Here is a 23849-nt window from a genome sequence, read left to right as displayed (position 1 = left end):
AGCCGGAGAAACAGGTGTCCAAGGAAGTGTGCTGCTGCGTGGGTGAGGGCGGGCGGGCGGACGGGTGGGTGTGAGGGCGCTGAACGATAACACAGGAGGCATTCAAATACTGCTCGTAACTTTGGTCCCGTCTGTGTGGCACTTTATCCCCTTGTGTTTGATAGTAAATGCAGACGTAAGAGGAGCGTTATCATAAAACAAAAAACAAAAAAACCCCAGGAAATACATGTTCAACTTTTATTGATTTAAATGGAATTTGGTGGGAAAAAAAATACACATTTTAAATCAAATGAGGCAAAATATCAGAAATCTACATGCCCCTATCAAAATAAATGCTCTTTTGTTTCAAAATATAACTGTTGCAACGATTAATAATAAGCAGCATCTTATCAACTTATTGGAGTGTGCATTTTCCAGTGGATGGACAGCAAACTAAATGTTCTTATTCTTTAAAATGACCGGTTAACTTATTCAAATTCCTTCCCCGGACCAAAATCAGCTCTTCAGGACAGCTTTTTGCAGAAACTGTTGAAGTATATGTCAGTTAAAAAACAAAACAAAAACCACACAAAAATCAAAGTTTTAAAATCTCCAATGTGACTTTAAAAAGCTCCACAGGGCATCACAAGTAAACAGTGCTTCAGAACAAATTTTTAAAAATGAACCCGTAGCATATGCTTTTAAAGGTCAACACATACCCACAACCATTTTCCATTATAAAAATCATCGACTGAAAATAATCTCCAAAGGTATGGTGGTAACTCCAAATAAAGCCACATCTTTTGCTGGTAATGTTAAACGTTGCCTGTTTTTCAGTTCACTTCGAACAGCTTCTTCATTTTTCTTCACTTGCAGCATCTCGGTTTTATACAAGTATTTACACGTCACCGTCAAAGGTTTACAGCTCCATCGGCTTTAGCCGCAGAGAACAACCCTCTAGTGCGCTCCTTTTCTTTTATTGTAATAATTATACAAATTTAAAGCAGATGAAACCATAAGCCTTTAAAGTGTAATTGTACAAAAACAGCTTATAATGTTTCATTTACGACATAAATAAAAACTCCACGCACTCCCAAACTGACAATACTGTCAGACACAACTAAATTACTTCCACGAATACATCTTAAAAAATAAACTTTACAAATCTTTGGCTTAGTGACACAAAATGTCCCTGAACTATCATCATTTGAGTGTCAAACAGCTTGTGTCGGTTTTTTCCTCTCCTTTTTTCCCTGTAAGACAAAGGCTGCTGCTCACTGATGGAGGCTGAGAGATAATCTCAGGACGCCCTCTAGTGTTCAGTGACAGCAGAGACCGACTCACTGAGGCAGCACCACAGACTCTGCAGAGTGCACGCATAAAAACTGTGCGTCTGCGATTTAGTGCGAATAACTGAGACTAACGATACAAATCTATCCGATGGCAACGTAGTGACTGTAGGCAAAAAGGAAGACTGGGGAAAAAAGCAAAGAGCTCCTGGCAAAAAACTCAATAATTAAGACTCAATGTTTTAAAAGATGGGAGATAATCAAAGCGCTGCTTTTAAGAGGTAACTAGCAGGAGGTGTTAACAGTTAGCCACAAGCTTTTTTTCTCCCAAAGGGAGAGATCAGCAACCTTTACTATCAAGAGAGCTGCTTTGAAGCAATTCTGTATACAAATGTATGGAGCAACAAAACATATTTGAGCTTTATAATTTTCTACTTATGGAACTTCCCAACTCTGATAAAGAAGAGAACATGTACTTTATATATAAAAAATACGTTTTTCTCTTTTCAAGAAGGCGCACAGCGTAATAAGCATTAGTGAGCCTGTCAACATTACCGACAGGTGTCATTAAAATCTTTTGCCACATGTGACTATTCTCCAGTGGGCTATTTCTAATTATTTAGTACTTTAACGTTGCATTGTGATTACAATCACAGAACTCCATTAGTGGATCAAGCATACTGGTAAGACGGTGGCATTAGAGGTGAAAGCAGGCGAATTTGATCATGCACTCGCTAATTCTTTTTTCTTCTTCATTGTTTATCTTTTAGAGTTTGAATTAAACTTGGGGGGAATCAGGACTAGACATTTATGTGTTTACATGAGTGATTATGAGGTTCAGAAAAATTAAAATATTCATCTTTTTTTGTTGTTAAAGCCCAATGGAGATGGGCAAAATAGCCCCAAGTTCAAACGCCTGCCTGCAGGAATAAAACCTAATTTATCGGCGTGACACATTGTCGCCATCTGCTGCTGGTCCCTGGAAATGACACCTGTGAGTTCCACTTTAAAAATGTGGCTGTAGGATGTAGTTAAAAAGCATAGCAACCTGTGTGAGTGAAATGATTTCAGCAGCTGCTTAGCCTAGCTGCTTAGCTGGCATTCAGTTTTACAAACTTACGTAAAAATTCACAAACATCTCAGTTTTATTTTTGCCCCAGACACACTGAAAGGTGTGGTCATGTCACTGCTTGGTTAGGCCTGTATGGACTTACTGCTGTTTGTAAACTGTGATAAATCTTCTCCTGCTACAGGTAGGTGTCTTGCTCTACACTGCTCAGACTCTCTTTGGACCCTTTTAGGGTTATATGTTCGAAGAGAGGTGAGGGATCAGAGGAAGGAGCGTAAGGATTAATCAGCTCCTGTGAAGGGAATGCTGTCTTCATCTCATCTTCATCCTTAGTCTTTCTACTTCTTGTGGCTGCATTTTCTTCATTCACATCCGTCTTGGGTGCCAAGGGAGACTCCACGATGATGGCAGGTCTTTGTTTCAGGTGTTGTTTGCTGTGTGGCTCAGAGGTCATGATGGCTTTAGCCCCGTGCATCCTGGGAGGGGACTTACAGTGCAGATCTCCGTGACTCTCCTTCCAGCGCCGGAGCTGAGCATTGTGCTCCTTCTCAATCTTTGTCTCGGATATCGTTAACTCGATAATCTGAAACGCACATAAATACAGGAGTGTGAGCCACACGTGATTTAATGTCTGAGTTTTTAGTTAAAGCATTTCCATTATTGGTGTTTTCACAATCTCAGCAGGGCACAGTCTCAGAAGGGTTTGCAGGGTCAAAATAAGAAAATGGATTGCAAAGACTTAATGGTCTGTGTAGGTGTACCTCATGCACCAGGAAACTTTCTTGCATGTACTCTGGATTTATTTCTCGGAGCAGCTCCATTGTCTCATAGAGACCTTGGCAGTCCTTCAGTTTCTGCTGGGATCCCAACGTGCATTTGAGGAGGACCAGGCCCACTTTGAAGAGGATCTTCACTCCTGAGAACATACAAGTCACACAAGACAACATGAGGCCAGATCAACTAACTTTCACATTTTATATTAGTAATTCATTTCTCCATAATAACCATGAGAAGTACTTTGAGTTGGGTTGGGTGACACAATGATTCAGTGTGGTGACACATTTTTATTATTTCAAAATAAAACCACAGGGAGGGTTCATGTTTTTACTCTGTGGGTTGTTACTTGGATATTCTGATCACAGCTCACTGATCACTCTTTATCTCTGTTTTACCCCGATTAGTACCAGAGAAACCCTCCATCAGCGCATATACACTTGCCAGCCACTTCATTAGACACATCTGTTAAACTGTTCGTTAACACAAACACATAAACAACCAATTACACGGCACATAAATGCAATTAGGCCTGTAGACATGGCCAAGATGACATGCTTTAGGTTAAACTCAGAAGAAAAGGTGACTTCAGTGACTTTGAATGTGGCAGATGGGCTGATGTGAGTATTTCACAAATAGGTGCGATTTTTCTGAACAACCATCTCAAAGGTTGACAGAAAATAGTCAGGTATGCAAGGTATGCAGAAAAGCATCTCTGAATGCACAACACAATAAACCTTAAAGCAGAGTGGCAGAAAACCACAGCAGGAGCTGCTCCTGTCAGCTAAGAACAGGAAACTGAGGCTACAATTTACAAGGGCTCACAACAAGTAGATATCTAAAGATTTGAAAAATGTTCCTTAATCTGGTTAGTCTCGACTTCTGCTGCAGATTCTCACTCTCTCTCTCCCTCTCGCTCTCCCTCACACACAGCAAAATTTTATTTTTGTTTGTGTACCTCCCTTTGTTTTGTCTTTCAGGTGATAATAATATAAATAAGATAAAAAACACAAAATAAAAAGATTAACAAGAGGAGCCTACAGAGTCCATAGTGCTCCTCTTGGAAAACAAGTTGTGTTTGGCACAACAAAGCAGTGTGCCCCTTTGTGCCAACTAACCATCATTTAAATACCACTCTCTACCTGATTATTATTACTGACCAACCCTTTATAACCACAACGTCACAAAGCTAGAATCATCTCAATCATGAGATGACATGACAATGAGTTCACTGTACTCAAAACACAGTCACCAGATCTCAAGAGCACCTTTGGTATGTTGTGGAACGGGAGGTTGCCATCGTGGATGTGCATGAGTCTGTGATGCTATCATGTTATCAGCACCCTGTTGACTTTGTGCAAAGATTTAAGGCAGCCAGTCATTAAAAAAAGAGAGTTCCTAGCAAAGTGTCCTGTGCATGTAAATGGTAAATGTATTTATGTGTCCTTTTCCAGTTTTATCAACCCACTTAGATTCACACACAACAATAAAGGAAGGTTTGGGGGTTCAGTATCTTGCCCAAGAGCACTGATGTGCAGACTGGAAGAAGCCTGAATCGAACCACCGACCTTTCAATAGCTGAAAAACCTGCTCCACCTCTGGAACCATCAGACCCAGCTCTTCAGGTTTTGTACTTTCTACTTGGTTTTGTTACAGTTATCTACCTTAAACTGTTACTGATTCCTGACATTAAAGTAAAATCAAAGAGGAGGATGATGGTCATATGATGGGTATTGGAGGACCGTTAAATGCTACCATTTTGTATTCATTTAATTGCTGTTCTAGAGACTGATAATTTAAGCGACGGAGGGATGCGTTTAAATGAAAAACCAAAAAGCACACAACTTTCAGCCAGGCCACTAATACTTCATCTTGTTTATCTCAACACTTCTCTTATTTGTCTGCGCCAACTAACTCAATGCAAAGACAGGAAGTTTGTTCTTAGGTGTGCCCCCAAACTCAAGTGTGGCATTTTCCACTACTGCACTGTGAACTCTCCACTCAGTCAAACAAAAATCAACCACAAGCCACATCAAACAAATCTTCCATCTGTGAGCTTAAAGTAACACACTTCTGTTTAAAAGCATTTGAATACACTATCGCATCTATCCCATCATCTCTGTAAGAGTAGCAATTCAATGCAATGCAATTATAAAAAAGAAGAAAATCTATCAGTGTGGGGCACTTCACCTTCACACAGGAACATGTCCCAGACGCGCAGCACCGAGGCCCACGGCAGAGTGCGAGAGAAGATGCACATGAACCACTCGGTCATGCACAGGGTGGGCTCCAGCTTCTGCTTCTTTAAGTGACGGTAGGCCACAGAGGAAACCTGCTGCAGCAGAGCGTACAGAATCTCCCCGTCGAGCTGGATCGCCTCCTGTGGAGACAACATGCAAAAACAGTCAGCAGAGAAAGAACAGACTGCTTTGTCTTTGCTTAATCTGATTGTCTCATTATCTCATCCTTCTAGCCTGGTCACCACCTCAGGGAATTAGGCTGTTAGCATATCAGCATGAGTGACAGAGACAACGGCCTAAAGAGCTGTAACACTAGAGCAGCCACACGTACCATCGAGCTGAAAAAGCTAAGTTCTGACTTTAGAAAATTAGGCCAACAGACAAGCTGTAAATACCAAACTAAACTTTGAATGACTTCAAATCTTGAAGCTGAATTTGTTTTAGCTACGGGTAAAAGTCACCTTAATTCCCGGGAAAAATATCCATAAATATCAAAACTGTAAAACAAAATGAGTTTTTGCCCATTATGGGGTGTGTTTGGAGTCCTTAAATGACTCATTTATTTACTTGTTGGTACAAAACACATGTTCATTTTGTGTACATAGATATACACTCACCAACTACTTCATTTAGTATTAACTTGTTACAACTTTCACTTACACCTTGTTATTACCAGGTTGGCCCCCTTTTGTCTCAGCCCATATTAAATCTTTTCATCACAAAATCAAAAAGGTGATGGAAACATTCCTCAGAGATTTTGGTGTATATTAAAATGACACCATCACACAGTTAGTTTCTACAGGTTTGTCGGCTTCACATCCATGATGTGAACCTCCGGTACAACCACATTCCAAGGGTGCTTATTAGATTGCGATCTGCTGAGTGTGGAAGCTGTTTGAGTACAGTGAACTCAAATAACACAAAAAACCCAAGTGTAAGATGACATGGGCTTTATGACATGGCACTTTCTTCTGCTGGAAGCGGCCACCAAACATGGGTACACAGACATAGACAAGGTCAGCAACAATGTTCTGACAGGCTGTGACATTTAAACGATGCCCAGTTTGTCTAAGGGACACATTATGCCAAGAAAATATCTACCTAAGAAATTTCCTGTTCTTAGGTGACAGGAACAGCGTGTGATTAGATATTTAACAAAGTGGCTGGTGAGTGTACAGATTACAGGTAGATAAATAACAGGCGGAACAATGACACTGACAGCAACATACCAGCCCTGCACTGTAGTATCCAGGAAGGTATTTTTCACAAATCTGAACAAGAACCCAGAAAGCATCCTAGGACCAAAGAAAGAGGGAGAGAGAATTAGAGGAAGCACAAATGCATAAAGTAATAAAAAAAGTACTTTTTTTACATAAAGTAAAACAATGATGGCGCTGATAGAAAAATATACATTTGAAAAACAAACTTAGAAATTAACATTTTCAATTAGAACAGATGGCATCCAGTATTTTCTATTAGAAAAAGTACAGGGATGGGTTAAATTATTAAATATTCACCTCAGCTGGCATATGCATCAGAAGTACAGCAGCGACGGGAGCCTGAGCCTGGCAGTAACCCTCATCAGGCCGATACAGAGTGTAAGCCTTCAGCACACGAAACAGGTCCTGCTGCCTATACATCAAAACAGCTGGTTTAGAAACAACGTTCGGCCTCATTAGGCGAAAAGTGGGACACATAAAAGGATTCTGGAAGAGAGGAATGGAAACGCATACCCGTGACCTCCTCTCGCTGCAAACATTTCATGGAAAGGGAACTGTCGATGAAGGTCCCGCTCAATGATATCAACCCATTTGGGATCTCCTTGCTCCTCGTCCAGTTTCTAAATAACACAATTTGGTTGGCATTTTTAACATTATGTTGCTTTGTAAAACATTCTAAGTATAGCTACAAGTCTTCTACTCCAAATAGCAACATCTGTTTGCAATTTAGTCTTTGCTAAACTATAGCAGTGTAGTTTTGGTTGCTGATCTTAACAATGCTTTTCAATGCAAAGTGCAACAGCACAGATAGAAATATTGTAACTAAAACTTTAAGTGTGTATCGTGTTTGGATGTTTACTGGCGTGCTATTGTTAAAACTGAGACAATAGACAATATCCTGGCATGCTGTCAGTGATGTGTACGTATCAGGACTCTTCCTGCACAGTTCCACCCAAAGATATTTTAGCCAGAGCTAAAACTAAAACTGTTACTTTAACTACATTCTTGCTTTAAGGATTTATTTAGTCGATCATTAAAGACAATTTCACATCTAAAATTGTCACAAATATGGTAAAAAATGTACAGCTGAAACCTTTTCTGTCAAATACAGGAAGACAGACTCCCTGACTTATTTTACAAATGATTTTGCATCATGTATTTTGTCCCAGGCCTGAATAGAGTGCACTTTTTTTCCAAATAGATAACTATATAATTACTCTAGGAAAACAATTCAGGGTGAATTTAAAGAAAAATTGATCCAAAGTGGAAAAACCCATCTCCATTCTTATGTTACAGAGCTTATGTTCTTCTCATCACACCCAGCATATACTCTGAACACATGCTAAGACTGCCTACCATGATTGGTACGTGCAACACATCTCATCACCTTCTTTTTGTAATATTTCTGTTTGTGTCTTCCTATGTTTAATGTGTAATTGTCTTATTGTAATACGTCATCTAATATTGTCATATTAGGTTTTATTTATTTGAGAATTTTTAAAAAGTCCACTTTTTAAACAACTTTCTATGACTGACCTGGAACTTGCCCTGGTTTAGCTCCCTTTTCACTTTGCCTCCAGAAAGGTAGAGCCAAGCTCGGCCTCTCAGGGATGGAGGGATCCCCTTCTGACAGCGCTCTTTCACCTGTTATACAACACATGGTAAGTTCAAGAAGAAGCTGTATATAACATCTGGACATAATTAATACATCTGATGTCATTTACAGCTTATAAAGCGGACCTTCTTGTGTCTTTTGGCCATCCACTTGTCCCAGCTGTTGAGCATCTCCAACCATTTTGCCTCCCGCTGTCTCAACACCTCAGTTGGGACCTCTTCAGCACTGTGGAGGAGGAAACAATTAAACTGATAGAGGCAAACAAATTATTCTCAGCCCTGACTGACAATGGTTGCACTCTTCTGTGCCATGTCCAGTAATCCTGTCATCATAGAGGGCAGGAATCTCTTCCTTGTACGTGTAGGAAACCTAACCTCAGGCTAAGCAGTTAAACACTGGCAATCAGCAAAGAAGTGGATGGAAAACAGGAAGCTGTGGGAGAACTTTCCCTTTGTTCAGCTTACTACAGCCTCCTACTCAAAACATTTACTAATCTCTCACCTCACTGCAGAGCTGCTGAAGACCTGAGCTCTCACATTTGACACACACAAAAACAACCAAAGAAACCTGGTCTGTTTATTTATATGATTAACTTTACAACTTACTGCAGTGCAGTTATTAAAGCAAGCTCAAACAATGCCACTTACACCAATGTTATCTAATAACCCCAAAGAACAAGATAAGGACAGACTGCATGACTGTGTCTTGAAACAGTAAAAAATACTAAACATTTTGTTGTTGACAGGTCAGCCTGCTTGGCTGAATCTGTTTGTCTTCATTTATTTGAAAAGGAGTCATATTACTTGGTTTATAAGGAAAATTAAAAGAAATTAATTAATTAAAGCAAACAAACAAACTTTTTGCCAAACTTTGCCTATGTTCAAGGCAAAGTCCAAGACTAGCTTTAAGAGCAAGGAAGATAGACAAACCAGGACGGTGTGCAGACCCAGAAGTGAAAGCTAGCTTTTGAGGTGGGCTTTATTAAAGGGGACTTACTGCATTATACACAAACATGTACAGTAACAAAGGTAGATATTTGTATGTCAGCTAACAAGGTCAGCATATGTGCAAGCAATCCCTGTGATCCAAAATGTCAGGATTTATATTGCACCAAACACTTTTTCAGACACTTTTTTTTACTCTTAGGTCTGTATGATGACCACACATAGGTGAGTGTGACAAAGGAAAAAAACAAACCAAAAAAAAGCTACCTCCTATTCCTACCTTCTGTTTACAAGGGTCAACCAATCAGAAGAAACTTGTCTTAAAAGAAGTGTGTCCTTAAAAAGAGAGGAGCTACCATGACTTCTTTTGAGGTTGAATTGAGGGGCTGCACCAAGTCCCAGTATAAGAGAAATAATAATGATTTTGAACTGTGGATGATGGAAATGTGGCTCCTTTGGCTCCACAGGGATGGATGGTGAAGGTATAGAGAGCAAATTTAGCAGTGGAAGAAACTTTTCTCCCACTCCCACTTGTTATTACCAAACATGAAATCTTTCTAGAAAAGTCACATTGAAATTCCTGTCTGATATCATTTCTTTTGGAATATCTCAAATATTGTTCACTAGAATACATTTGTTTCCCCATTTTCAAGCCTTAATATTTTTAATACCATTCATGTCATTTGGGTAAATTGATGGTATAGAATACACCTCATATATGGGAATCTGTGTAACAAATTTCAACCCCCTCTTTAAAACTGTTCTGTCTACAGGGTTTCTAAAACACTAGTGCAGGCTGTACTATCAGATTTTCAAGCAAATGCAAGAATTTGAAGATTTAACTTCAGCTACATTTTTAAAATTCCACATTCATTAAATCATAGTAGCAGATATTTGGCCCAAAAAAATGTGATTGACATAATTTAAGCAGCCCCCTAGGTATACCCGTATAAAAATGGCTCCACAGAAAACTATCTTCATCACAATATGTTAGTTTACTTATTGAAAAACAACAGTAATCTGGCAGTTCTTCTACTACGAAGTATAGATATCATCACCCAAGATCCCGCTGCTCCCCCAAGGAAAGGTGGTTAGGCTGAAGGAACTTGGCCCGTTCACATGAAATGACCCTTATCTAATTCAGGGTCATGTCCCAGAGCCATAATGGGATGAATTGTGGGGCACACCTATGGCCAATTAACCTAACAGGCATGTCTTGGAGTCTGGGAGGAAGCCAGAGTACCCAGAGTGAACCCACCCAGCTGCAGACAGAACATGGAAACTTTGAACCAAGGAATTTCTTCCTGTGAAGTGACAGTGCCAAGTTATTGAATATTAATGCCAGTGAGAAAAATACAACAAAGAAGGAATCCGGTCTCTCTCATTTTGGTGCCAGAGAGCGGTTGAGCAAGAAAAGTAGGAACACAGAATACAGACTAACACAAATAGCTTGGGATGAATGGAGAGCCAGTTCCATCAGAAACAAACTGACCAATCCACTGAATCGTAACCCTCCAGGCAAATCCTTTTTAACAATGCGGCCATTTTTTTTCCTGACAGTGATGCATTACAAAACAGTGACGTCAAACTCAGGGCAGTGTACACTATTGCACATACGGGCTTTATTTCTGCTGTTTCTACGCCGTGGTGTGAAATAGAGATAATACAGCAGCTGTGCTGATGCTGAAGAGCATGTAACAATGCACTGAAACCAAATCCAGTCTTATCACGGTGCATCTCAAAGATTAAAATGGTATAATATCCTTTTGCAACAAATATTAAAATACACTTTTTTTACTGAAAAACTTTCACCCTGATGCACAACTCATAAGGTCAAGGGATCATCAGCGCACTCTGGTTCACTTTGAGGCAAACAACAGTAACAATAAAAAGCAGTGAACCATTAAACCAGGTGGGGTTGCGTTAAACTGTAAAGCAATGTGTTTACCGTGTACAGTTTGAAGCCATCCAACCTTAACTTTTCTTCTTTTGACTATAAACAAACTCATTAATGATAAATATTACAGCGTCAGTGGGGGAAAGAAGCCCTCTGAGGCGCAGAGAAGATTGAGTTTTATTCGCGTTTATCTCAGTCACAGAAGAAAAGGGATAAGGAAACCTTTATGAATTACTCCATTGATTTCGAGGGCTAAATAAAATATCAGCGATGTTAAACGACACTTACGAGTCTCCAGCGTATTGCTGGGCTCCTCCTGTGAATCCGTACTTGTCCACCTGGGTCTCTCCGGGGACGACATTGCCGTTTACCTCTGGGTCTAATCCGTGCGAGGAGCCCGTCCCATTTTCTGTCAGCTTCTCCGGGTTGTCTCGCAAATTAAGTCCATTGCTCAGCTCCGTTCTGGCCATTGAGCCAACATTTATCTTAGCGTAAGCCACCTACAGGGTCTTCAGAAGAAAAGCTGACACTTTAACGCCGTCCATGGGAGCCGTCACCGCCTGCTAGCTACGGTTGCTACTGATATAGCTGCTAGCTCGCTAACGCTACAACAGCCACTTGAGTTTTGTTTTTTGTTTTTTTTGTTGTTGTTTTTTTATGTACATCCCCCTCTCCTCGGCCACATAATTAACGCTCCACTCACACTCTAAATCGCACCTCGATGACCGCTTAATTAGCAGCTCAGTATCTGTTTGCTAATCCCCCAAAGTTACCATGCTAGCATCACACAACTGTCAGCTGACACACACCTAGTTTCTGTGCTGTCAGCAGGAATGTGAGTTAGCTGCTGGCTACAAGGAAGAGAAAAGCTGTCTTGCCCCGAAGAGAGTAGTAAACAAAACATCCATGGCATCTTGTGACTCCCTGTTGCCACCTAATGCTGGAAATCACACATGCAGGTACGGTTAGCAATTTCACTTCACTGACAATTACCACAGGAAGTTATTTTTCTGCAACCACCATAAGAGTGCTCCATTAAATTGTTACATCTGATCTTAATTACAAGTGAGGTGACATTGTCTTTCAAATAGTTCAGACAGAACTTGTATTGTAATAACTGCATTGCACTGAAGCAGCAAAATCTTAGTTGATGCAGAATAAGGAGTAAAATATGAGACATGCAAAAACGCCCTGCATTCACATCTTTAATCATTCACTTCTGCAAAAGTCATGAGTCATCCCTCATTTCTTCATATTTTGCTTTCAAGGAGTCAGACTTGAGCAATAGTTCTCTGGGCTTTCTGAAAGTCTTCCAAAGATATCGGCCCCTTTTTTATTCATTTCCAGAGTGAAAATGTTTGCTTGTCAAACCACTTTACTGTAACCTATGAATATTTCAAGAATAAAAGAGTTAGGTGTCTATTTTATGTTTGCACATAGAAAGAAACTTAACTCAAGAGATGAACAGGATAAGACAATATAAAAATAATTTAAAATTGTATACTTATCTACTTTGTTATTAGGAAAATGTAATTTGTTCCAATTTCTAGAGATTAATCTATGAAAAATGAAAGAAATAACACAGTGTGACAGGCATAAAACAGTATTTGGGATCGACAAGGTGATTCCTGAAGCATGGTGCTTAAAGTGTTCTTAAACAATAGGGGCAAAAAAGAAGATGCGTCAGGCCTAAAAACTATCTACAGCAGATGAACAGTATCTGAAATTCATATCCTTAAAAAACAGGAAAGAAATCCAGCAAAGACCTGACATAGGACCTGAGAAATGCATCTGAGCCCTTAGTTGAGCCATCTGCTGTTCACTGAAGCCTCATCGGAAATGGTCTCAGTGGAAGGATGACTGTCAAGAAGCCAATTCTTAAGAAGAGAAACAGGAAGAGAAGGGAGAGGTATGCCATATTACACAAGAACTGGATTGAATCAGTAGCAACAGGTCACTGTCAGTGTGTTTGTGGGAGGTGACTGTCTATAGGTTTGGGACTGAATTTCAGTCAGTCAGTCAGAATCGATGGAATTAATAACCATCAGATTTTTATCCACCAGGCTGTACCATAGTAGATCAAACACACCACCAATGCAGTAAAATCATACCTGGCTAGAAAAACACACAAAGGAAACCTATAAGTCACAAACAGATAAGCTGTGGCATTCAAATGATGCTCAGTTGGTACTCAGGAGTGTTATGCATTCATATGTGTTCTCATACATAATACACTTGTTGACATGCAGTATCTTTTTTTTTTGCAGAACTGTATTTTATGTGTATTTATGCTACATTTAAAGTAAATTAAATCTCCTTCCTTTCCCATTCTGGTGCTCAGTATGAACGTCTTGGCCATGCCTACTTCCATTAACTTGCTGCCACGTGACTAGCCGATCAGATATTTGGGTTTCAGATTAAGTTGTATTAGATTAGAAACTTTATTTATCCCTCAGGTGGGTTCCTCTGGGAAATTCTGTTTCCATTAGCACAGCACCGACAGAAGTTGCAGAATGTGAGCAGAAATGTACCATATATACACATATAAATACAGAGACACATATAAATACAGAGTATACAACAGGGATAAATAAGAATAAATAGGAATAAGAATACCAGGGAATTGCACATTTCAACTATTGCGAGTCTATTACACCGTTGGATATTTAAAAAAAAAAAAGGATATATTGCACAGTGAAAAAGGCACTAATGATTAGCTGTTCCCGCCCTCCTTTGTCCCCGTTTCCCCTCCCTCTCCCCTCCAGCGAGGAGTTAAGCAGTTTGATGGCGTGTGGGACAAAAGCATTTTTAAGTCTGTTGGTCATTGACTTTGGGAGAAGCAACCTGTCACTGAATAGACTCCTCTGGTTGTTTATGGCCGTGTGCAGAGGATGCCCAGCATTGTCCATAATGTCCAACAGTTTCTTTAATGTCTCTGTGAAGGTTCTCAGTCATCCAGGCCATCATAGTCTAAGGAGCTTGGAAAGAAAAGCGTCTGCACTTCTTTAAGTTGCTTGAAGGCATTTCACCTCTCATCCAAGAAGCTTCTTCAGTTCTAGGATCAAATGGTGGAGAGTCCCAGATTTAAACCCTGTGGGAGTATCCCCCCTTTTGTCCCTCTTGGGGGGACAAAAGGGGGGGATACTCCCACGGGGTTTAAACTCCCACAGGGTTTTTGTCCCTCTTGGGGACATAGGTAGGTTATTGTAATTGACTTATCCTGTTCATCCCTTGAGTTAAGTTACTACTTCAAACATGATATTCATAAAGAAGACACCTAAACAAGTTTAGTATAAATACTAGGTTCTTTATTTAAATATTGTACATATTTTAAAACATATTTACATAAATTAGACCTGCATTGTTTCACTGTAGACATAAGTTTATCTTTCATACGCTTGCTGGGAACAGGACAATCATACCATACAGACTGCAGAAGCACCTTTGAGAACGACTTTATAAGAGAAAAAGACATGTCCACATTTCATTTACATCAAACACCGGGCAACACGGCAGGGACGACACAAGCTTGCAATGACAGGAAAGGCCTCTTGATTACAGGTCTAGCTATTGGTTAAGGCTGAAACTGTGCTCACCCTCATACTGCAAGTTCACACCCCCTCCTGCATAAGTTACGTCTCTCTGTCAAATATAGGTCTATATTTGAGAAACAGACATTTCCCTTTTCTTTTTTTTTCTTACACAAACCCCTCAAAGACAAGAAGAGCCTAAAACAGTGAGAAATTAAGTTTGGGGGGGGAAAAAGGTACTAGTAACTAAAATAGAAACCACACAAAAAACAAAAACAATGATGACAGCAGGACAGATATGCAAATCATTACCCCCATTATGTTTATGAGGAAGAAGAACCTGCCCAATTTGATGTGAAATGCAATCATTGTAGCACAAACTGCTGCCAAATTGCACATATGAACTGCTCTCTAGTAATAAAATGCATGCTGGATCAGTGGATTCAAGTATGGCAGCAACAGTACAACTTCTACCGTGATTGTTAGATGAGCACCACAGTGACTGTTACCATTACAGTGGTGCTTCCAGAGCAGTGCCCTAATTGTGAACTATGGCTTCCCTTCTTTGGTTTTTCTTTTAAAAACCTGTCTTTATAGTTACTTACAGATAACCAGTCACATATAACTTAAAACCAGGAATATGATACAACTTTAGGAATAGAAAATACATTTTAATGTAATTCTGAACATTTCCACACAGACCTCTGGCCATCACACACACATAGAACAAGAAAATTAGAGTATTTAGAGTATTGCTGTATGATGTTTGTGTCAAAAAAAAAAAAAAAGAGCATAATGAGATACACAAAGAAAATGTGTCTTTGGTGCACATGCTTTTAAATTGTAAAGAGTTTATCCACAACACTTAGGTGAAGTGTTAGACCCTCATAAGCAGAACGGTATCATCAGTGTCTTTGATTCGTGTAGTTTGGTGAAATCCAGAGCGCACGTTTACGCACTCGTCGCAATCACGGTCACAGCGTTTATGCAAATCAAGTCATACGTGAATAACAAAAGCAGCAGCAAACAAATGAAACAGGAAAATGAGGGACAGAGAAACAAAACATTTGAAGCAGACTCACACAATGCACATTTCTTCTTCTTTTTTTTTTTTTAAGATACATGGATCTTTTAGTCATCCACGGGACGTTTGTCACATCTGCATATGCTTCAGTCTGTAGCTTTTAAAACAAAATAAGGTTTAAAAAATACATCTTTCTCCTTTAAATTTGTTCCTGACCTATCACTGCAATTGTAAGCATTCCCAGATGCTAACTTGAGCTTTATAACAAATATAAACATTACGTACAACAGCTTCTCAAATATGCCACACAAACCAGTCATATGTTTTAGCGGCCTTTCTGCAACACGACTGCTTCAGAGATTAATCTCAGGAAGCAACTTTCAAGCGGAAGTGTGGTATTGATGAAAATCACCTCGAGATTAGTATCTGTACAAGAAAGTATACGAGAGCATGTGTAGATCTTCCATAAAGTAACGAAACAGCTCTTCGCTTTAACAACCAATTCAAAGACAGAAAGGCCAGAACAAGTTTGTAAAAAACAAAAATATTTACAACTCATCAGGAGGTGCGGTTCCCTCGGCCAAGCGACAACACCTGATTAACCTTCATGTGAAAGCTTTAATAAGTGTTACAGTTTCTCTTTACAGAGTTTTGATCTGAGCAAAGACACTTAATCCCAACTCGTACATTTCATACTCGAACAACATCCCAGCTTCAGCTTCCTCAGTCTAGTCTACATGCTTTGTTCAAACACATTTACCACATGGAACAGATTAACAACAGAGACCAATAGCCAGGTTTCACCTGCTAACTCTGTCACTACGCTCTAAAGAATCCAAACCCATGGCTTACTCCTTATCACATTTTAATTTCAGATTTTAAAGCCTACAGGCCATCCATCTGTCCTGGGCTGTCACATCATTGAAAAAGATGTTGATGCTACAGGATGAGACGATGAAGAATGAAAGGGATCTGCCAGCCCGCCTCTCTCTCTCTGCTCCTCTTGCATCACGATCAACATGAAAAAAAACCCCAAAATGTTCTAGCTGCCTGCCTTCCCTCAGCCGCAAAGCAAAACCAGCGGAAGAAAACTAAATGTTAACACGGGCCGTGCTGTAAGGAGTGTGTGCCGTGGTGTTGGCGGGCCTCCCCTGTCAGCCCCACAGGACGCAGTGCATTTCGGGAGGGCCGCAGGTGGAAGACTCAGGCAGGCGGCGAGGAAGGAACAGCCCCAGAGAAGCGCACTCAAATACACACACACACGCACACACACACACACACATTTTAGTCTGTGTATTCAGCCACGATAGAGAGCAGCACCGTGATGTCATCTGGCTTCCCTCCTGCAGGACAAAAAAACAAAGATAAAGTCAGGAAATGTAAGAACTAGTTCATGCAAAGTACTCTTTTTAAATGTAAGACCTCCTGGATATATAGGAGAAGACTTTTCTATTTCATAATAGTGTTAAAGCCGCATATAACAATAATTGTAGTGATTTGTTTCGTATTGGCTGTAAAGCGGTGGTCAGCCATCACCCCCGCCCCCCCAAAGAAAAAAAAATCCACAAGGAAAAAAATCAAGGTTAAACTTGCAAAAACTAAATGTTTGGGATTCCTACAGAGAAGAAAAACTGGTTGTGCCAGCAGGAGTTTCGTCTCATGTGTGTTATCATGACCATGCCAAGGACACAGCGGAGGAACTGCAGACGTCAGAGCCTCAATAGGTTTAGATAAACTGATTGAAAAAATGCTTTAACCAAGCTTATTACAACCGTGTCATGTAATGTGGCTTCAAATATAAAGTATAACTGCTGAAATCTTATAGTGTACAGCAACTTTTAGTCAACGCAATGAGAGTCACACTTAAAAGTCTGAGTGGTTTAAGGCCTGATTTGGACTTCTGTGAGCAATCTTTGTAGAGCCTATGACATACAACCCTTCAGATAGTTTCAGCAATCTCCCTCCAAAGATTTGCTGACATTTGTGAGAACTTCAATTCATGTTATGATTGTTATTTCTTAGATTGAGGTGATAAGTGTTATTCTCTCACTGACAAATTCAAAAACGCAGCTGGAAATGCACAGGAGGTATCGACTGTAGTGAACATGCAATAGTTGTGTGTTGTGTGTAGTTAGACCAGATGTGTAGTTACATTTCTATAGAGATTCACATCAGGTTGCAACGTAGAGTTTCAGAGGGGTTTGCGGTTACGACATAGTTACAGTGTAAATTTACCGTTGAAGTATAAATCCCCAGCGAGACATCCTCAACTTGTGTCTTTTGTGGCCTACAACTAGTATTAACAGTGTACAGTTTTATTAAGGACATCAAAAGTACTGTATGCTAGTATGCTCCTCATTATGCATCTAATAACACACAAATTATGTTTATTTCAATGTTTATTAGTTAATTATTCAAAACATGATAAATAATAGTGCCATCTCCAAAATTTGTACAACCAAAACTTTTCTTTTGGAGGTATTAATCAGGAAAAGGGGTGTGCTGTAAAAACATTATACTGCAGTTATGTGTATGGTGCCTTTAAAGGGAGCTAACAGTAACCTTACCTCTTACATTCAGGCCATTGTCACAGGCAAACTGTGCAAAAGGGGACATATAATTAGGATCGTAGGCAAGATCATGAGCTTGCTTTGCAATGCTCTGTGCAGTCTGCAGGATGCTGTCATAGTTGGTAGTCTGAAACGAGGGGCAATAATAAAAAAAAGCATTAAAATTTGAATTTGTTTCCAACACATATAAGCATAAGCTGACATGTTGAAGTGATACCTTGAGTTTTTTGAGCTCCTGAAGAATCATGTAGTCTGGCATGTTGTCAAAGAGGCCGTCTGTTGCGGTTAAGATGATGTCACCAAGCTGCACGTCGAAAGAGGAGCTGTCAGCCGCTTCGGGACTACAGGAAACAAGGAGGCAGAGGAAGATCATGAAGTGAAACTAGAGCGTGAAGCACCTGAGCTGCTGGCAACAGTTTTAAGTGTGGAATTAAGCAGGTCAGAAGCCACTCTGCTAAATTTTGAAGATGGAGTGTGAGCGTTTAATGTGACAGCTGACGTAAAACCTGACTTCTCCGTTTACTTCTCTGTCCGTGCCGAATGCCGGGATGGCCTGTCACTTCCTACCACCATACACAAGTCTCAGACTGAGGTTTTATTACCTGGGAGCCTTATATTTCTGCTTGGTCTTAATTTATGATGACATTTAAACAGATCTATAAATGTACTTTAATGGGAATGTTAACCCACTAAACCTGCCAAACCAGTGAGAAAAGTCAAACAAAACATCTAGACTGCTCCAAATGGATTACAGAGTTTCCCTCTTGTTTATCAGTTCCCATTGCCATGGCTTGCTAGTACTGAAAGCCTGTATCCATGGAGGAACGGGCAATTTGAAAGTAACATTCTTGATGTCTGCAGAGAGCTAAAAACACTAAGGAAAACTTCTAAAGGACACTTTTTGTTGTTGCTAACAACTCTAGACAAATCCAGGTAATCACTGACATCATCTGGCAATTCAGACATAAAAAACAGATCATGTTACAAAAGCTTTATTAGAGTTGATGCCAGTCATAACAGACGTAAATTGGTTTGGCCAGCCAACCTGTGCACACCTGCACACACTTTAGTGTGTGAGGTGAAAAGCAGGTTATGTTTACCTGGCAAACAACAACATAAAGGTCTTTATGCTATGATATTTGCTTCCCACATGAGAGATGAGTCATGTTTTTAATAAGTTGAGCTAATTAAGCTGTCCACAAATTAGCTTGGCAGTGAAAATGACAGAGATCATGACCTGCACTTCTATTTTAAATCCTGCTTTGCATTACAAAGTGGCATGCAAACCCAATGACTGCAAGTAGGGATGCTCAGAATGGAATGATATGCCTTTACCATTTTATCCGAGCCTGCTGTAAGCAGGACATGTACAGTGCTGTACAACTACCAGCCCAGCCTCTGGTATCTATCTAATATAGAGTTTTATTTATTTACAAAGATATATCTAACACTGAGCAACTGACCTGTCACTGAGCACGACTCCCTCGGCTCCCGGAGGAGCGATGGACAGCTGGAAGGGTGTATTAAAATAGTGCTGTTGCTCGTCCGAGCGATGAACCACCTCTCCACCACGTACCACTAAGAAGCCAGAGTCGCCAAGGTTACATGTATGTAGCCTGTGACTCCGCCGATCCAGAACTACGATGCAGGCTGTGCTGCTTCCTGAAAATAAAGCGGAGTAAAACAACACTAAGGTTATGTATACAAACAGACAATTTGATCAGGGCAAAAGAAAAGAGTTATGTTGCCCAACCAGTACAAAGTAGTCTTTGTGAGTGCCCTCATTGTGAATCTAATATATCCATGGAGAGTGGAAGAAATATAATACAGACAAAAAAAAAAAAAACAACCAAAAAGATTGCATTCCCAGTGACAGCTACTAGCAACAATTCAGGTAACCTTGAGCAGAGAAGGTCAAGAGCTGACCTTGCCACAACTTTCCAAAATAAAAGTATGCCAACTGATAAATTTAACCACAGCTAACCTGCGTCTGCACTAACTCTTGGCCAGGGACACTGAGCCAAGATATGCGACCTTGGTCACGTGCTTGGTGTTAACCTACTTTTAAAATCTCACTGACCCTTTTTTCCTGTAGTATCAGTTACAGACAGACTCATGACCTTTTGAAGCTCTGGCAGGGGGCGAAGTGTTTGGCCTGTGTAATAGGGTAAATCGTGGGGAGTCACAAGATCACTGAATTTCAACTACCAAGTGTTAGCATAAGAAATCACTGCCCAATCAAAGATACTTACCTCACTGGTTTTAAATTACTCGGTGGGACAAAGGTTTGTGTCAAACAAAATTCACATAATATATATACCTCGCCAACTAACACAATCATTGAAGCATAATTTGGTTCCCTCTTGAAGAAATGATCATGTACTTAAAGGCTGTATATTAGTAATTGCCAAGGTAGAAGAAGAGATTCCATGTTAATACAGATAGTATAACTCAGGACAGAGCCTGTGTTCTGTACTCGGTGAGCAGGGCCAATACTCACAGTGTGACTCATACTGCAGCTATGTTATTTATTTCTCTCAGCACGGCTGTTCAGTACAAAGCTCGCTCCACCACTTGCTGTGTTTGTAACCAGGTGGATCATCTCTATGTACTCACCTAGCAAGGGAACTTTGTTCTGCAATAGCTCGTAGTAGCCAGAGGTCAGGATGCCCACTGGATTACTGGGTGTGAAGCGACCCTCCTTCACCAGTCGCTCACAGGTCTTCATTAAGGTTGCAGAGAACTGAGATGGGTCGACACCATAGTCCCGCCAACCACCTACGCCATCTGCTACGCCTGATGGGAAGAAAAAGGGAATTAAAAACATTTGTTTTACTTCTGAACCACTACCATACAACACCTTATTAACACTAGATTCGTGACAGAGGATTGATCAGGCATTTCAAAAGTGTAAATACCAAACATTTGCTGGTGGCAGTTTGGCTGATTTTAGTTGTTGAATTTTTATTAAGTTATCTTTATTTTTTACAGCAGACATTACTTTCTTTTCCTTCCAAGGTCAATGCATCATGTCTATATTTGCACAGCCACACTGCTCTTCTGATCTTTCTTTTCTAGGTACTGATGCTTTATTGATTACTGAACTGCTTTTCTCTCTGGTGTCTGTATCGCTGCTAAACAGGAACACATTGGTTTATTAACTTTCCATTGTAACTTCTCTTGTACTGCTTCATGTGTGCCTAATTTATCTAGTTTACCTGAACTGTAAGAATTTTACCCCGGAGAATGTGTTACTTGCAGCTATGGAACAGAAATAATTGTATACATCTTGTGTGTAATTCATATTTATACACTGGTACCTCATAATCTACTAGCTTCCTGTTTTATTTTTACTTTTGATTCATTCTAGTTGCACACCATGCGTCAGAACAGCAAAGATACAAATTGACTTTGAAACCTCATCAGCAACCAAAGTCTCTTTAGCTCTAGACACCTTCAGCTTATACACACAAACAAACGTAATCTAATATCCTGTAATTTAGGTGCTACATGAATCATTCAAGTTTGTACTTGTAAGCACGCGGTTCCAAAATACATATAATTTTCGTGGTATACCGGTAAGGTTACTTGCGTCCAAATGACTTCTAAAGTCAGTTTAAATATATTTACACATTGTGGCTTCACATCAATCACCTCATATATGCCTTCATTTGCACATTCATTTGAAAGCTGATGCAAAGCAATTTTTTTTCCAAGACCAGATGATTTTACTTAAGTTCTGTTTAGTTCAGTGGCCAAAGAGGATGGCAAGTGAATATCTGCACCAGCTATAATCCAAATCAAATGCTTTTACTTCAGAGTATTTTTTTTTTGTCAGAAGACAGTTGTAAAAGAAATATGTACATAACAATGAGAATAATGTAATAATGATGTATAACTTTTCTCCCCACCACATGCTCATAGTATTTGACTTTCAGAGAAACTACGTGTTTCCTCTTAACTCCCTGCTCAGTTGTTTTGAAAGTATTTCTTTCTACAGCACACAGACTACTGGGAATATTGTTTCCATAGTTTATAAGGCTGTGACTGGAATTATTTTCCCTTTCTTACAGAGGTGAAAGTAACCTTTAAAAAGAAAGTGAAAATATTATACATCCTGGAAAACCCCATGCATTTTCTTCTGCACTGCTTGATTATCACTGTCAGCTACGCCCTTCACTACGATTTCCATCAGCCTGAATTAAAGCAAGGGACGTTTTCAACACTCTGACTTGAAGTCTCACAGACTCCACTTCCATTTCTCCTTGCCGTGTATACACGTGTTGCCATGTGTTCCTCAGAGATGTCAATTTTATTTCTCTAACCAACCTAAACGTTTAACACTAAACACACCTTGTGTGTGTCTAACCAACCACGTGGTAGTTTAAGTCTTTGGCAGCAGCAAGGTGGCGAGGACAAAGCAAGCTTAGCCTGCTAGCTAAGCTAATAGGCTAATGATGCTATTAGCAACATGGCTGCCTCCATGCTCAACCATTCTGACCTTTGCAAGACATTGTAGTGTTAAGTCTGATACGTTTTAATGGGCTCTTTTTTTTGCCACGCCCGAATTAAATAAGGCCGATTTACGTCTTCTAATGTTGTGATTGCAATAGCCTACGTCATCGCAGTGTATCCCACAGTGGGGACACATGTAGGTGAAAGGTCATTTAGCGTTTCACCTCAAAACTATCCCCCAACAGTAAAATAAATGTCATTTATTAAAGTAATGACGTGAGTGCAGGTGCTATGTGCGTACAGATATGCTTTAAGCGTCTATCCGGGTTAGAGTCTTGTTTTATCCGGGTTAAAGTGCTGTCTTTTTTTTATGTGTGAGTGGGGTGGGGGGCTGGTGTGTTTTGATCCGACGGGGCGGCACACGTGCTGGCTAAACTCACTGAAGGTCACCCAAGCACAGAGGGCGTCTAACTTTCATGCAAGCCATTTGCAGAGCCCTGAATCCTTACCCAAGACATCAGCCGTCTTGTGCCGTGCAATGAAGCAAGCATCATCACCGTAGCACATCCCTTTCTTCAGGATCCCCTTGCGAAAGTCTTTACCGAAACCATAACTGGCGGTGATCAGACTGTAGTCCCGACCGTCCGTCTGAGAGAGTCCGCCCAGGACAGCCCTGGCTACCAGTCTGCCATAAGACAGTACGGATAACATCCCCTAGCAAGGAGAAACCCCGTTCTGATCCGAGACCGTACACGCTGTCCCCCCTCTCTCGCTCTTTCTCTCTAACCGGCTCGACCACCTGCCTGCGAGGCTAAGTCTTCAGATCAAGCCCCGGCTGTCTGTCTTTAGTCGTCCATCCGATCCCGACCGGCTCGCTTCTGTGACAGCGGAAGGCTGCAGTTGCTCCAAACTCGAACAAACACGCCGCCGTTTCCTTTCTGACTCTGTCGCTTTCGATTTATGTCTCAGGTGAGCATTTGATAGACGAAGCAGTTCCTCCACCGGGCTCTCTCCTTCCCGACATGTTTCCACGGGACACAAAGATGCGAGTACATACGGGTGTTTACAACCGTGACGTCGCGTGCCGTAACGTGGCCCCGCCCACCAGGTTCACCGTGGGGGGGTGACCAAATTCATCTTTTGTTGTTTTTAGCTAACTTATGTACGGTGGCTGGGAAGTGCAAAGCGCAAGAAATTAAAAATCCGCAACAAATTAAAAAACGGCAACAAATTAAAAAACCGC

At 40.5% G+C, this 23849-nt stretch overlaps 2 protein-coding genes across 2 annotated transcripts; both read right to left on the bottom strand.

Moving 5' to 3' along the window:
* Window positions 1-223: 223 nt before the first annotated feature.
* On the bottom strand, window positions 224-11896 carry LOC134630872 (TBC1 domain family member 10A-like). The gene is made up of 9 exons (XM_063478628.1): window positions 11316-11896; window positions 8312-8411; window positions 8108-8215; window positions 7085-7191; window positions 6869-6983; window positions 6581-6646; window positions 5302-5491; window positions 3099-3253; window positions 224-2920 (listed from the first exon to the last, which is right to left on the bottom strand). Exons 1-9 carry the CDS (start codon window positions 11495-11497, stop codon window positions 2516-2518), a joined length of 1428 nt encoding a protein of 475 aa, XP_063334698.1. The 5' UTR covers window positions 11498-11896; the 3' UTR covers window positions 224-2515.
* Window positions 11897-15207: 3311 nt separating this feature from the next.
* LOC134630871 (protein phosphatase PTC7 homolog) lies at window positions 15208-23677 on the bottom strand. Its single transcript, XM_063478627.1, has 6 exons — window positions 23116-23677; window positions 20768-20947; window positions 19615-19813; window positions 18369-18492; window positions 18149-18278; window positions 15208-16924 (listed from the first exon to the last, which is right to left on the bottom strand). The coding sequence occupies exons 1-6, from the start codon at window positions 23315-23317 to the stop codon at window positions 16866-16868; spliced, it is 894 nt and encodes a 297-aa protein (XP_063334697.1). The 5' UTR covers window positions 23318-23677; the 3' UTR covers window positions 15208-16865.
* Window positions 23678-23849: the final 172 nt, after the last annotated feature.

The sequence above is a fragment of the Pelmatolapia mariae genome, linkage group LG7 (genome assembly GCF_036321145.2).
Source record: "Pelmatolapia mariae isolate MD_Pm_ZW linkage group LG7, Pm_UMD_F_2, whole genome shotgun sequence".
Taxonomy (NCBI): domain Eukaryota; kingdom Metazoa; phylum Chordata; class Actinopteri; order Cichliformes; family Cichlidae; genus Pelmatolapia; species Pelmatolapia mariae.
Note: the sequence above shows the minus strand (reverse complement) of the source record. Positions and strands in the feature narration are given on the sequence as shown.

Excerpts from the sequence above, each read along its gene's own strand:
- LOC134630872 (XM_063478628.1), bottom strand. The coding sequence starts at position 11,497 with ATGGCCAGAACGGAGCTGAGCAATGGACTTAATTTGCGAGACAACCCG. Across the intron at positions 7,192-8,107 it reads TAAACCAGGGCAAGTTCCAG|AAACTGGACGAGGAGCAAGG; the intron begins GTCAGTCATAGA and ends TGTGTTATTTAG. Across the intron at positions 6,984-7,084 it reads GCAGCGAGAGGAGGTCACGG|GCAGCAGGACCTGTTTCGTG; the intron begins GTATGCGTTTCC and ends TTTGATGTATAG.
- LOC134630871 (XM_063478627.1), bottom strand. The coding sequence starts at position 23,317 with ATGTTATCCGTACTGTCTTATGGCAGACTGGTAGCCAGGGCTGTCCTG. Across the intron at positions 19,814-20,767 it reads GAACAAAGTTCCCTTGCTAG|GAAGCAGCACAGCCTGCATC; the intron begins GTGAGTACATAG and ends CTTTATTTTCAG. Across the intron at positions 18,279-18,368 it reads AGGAGCTCAAAAAACTCAAG|ACTACCAACTATGACAGCAT; the intron begins GTATCACTTCAA and ends CCCTCGTTTCAG.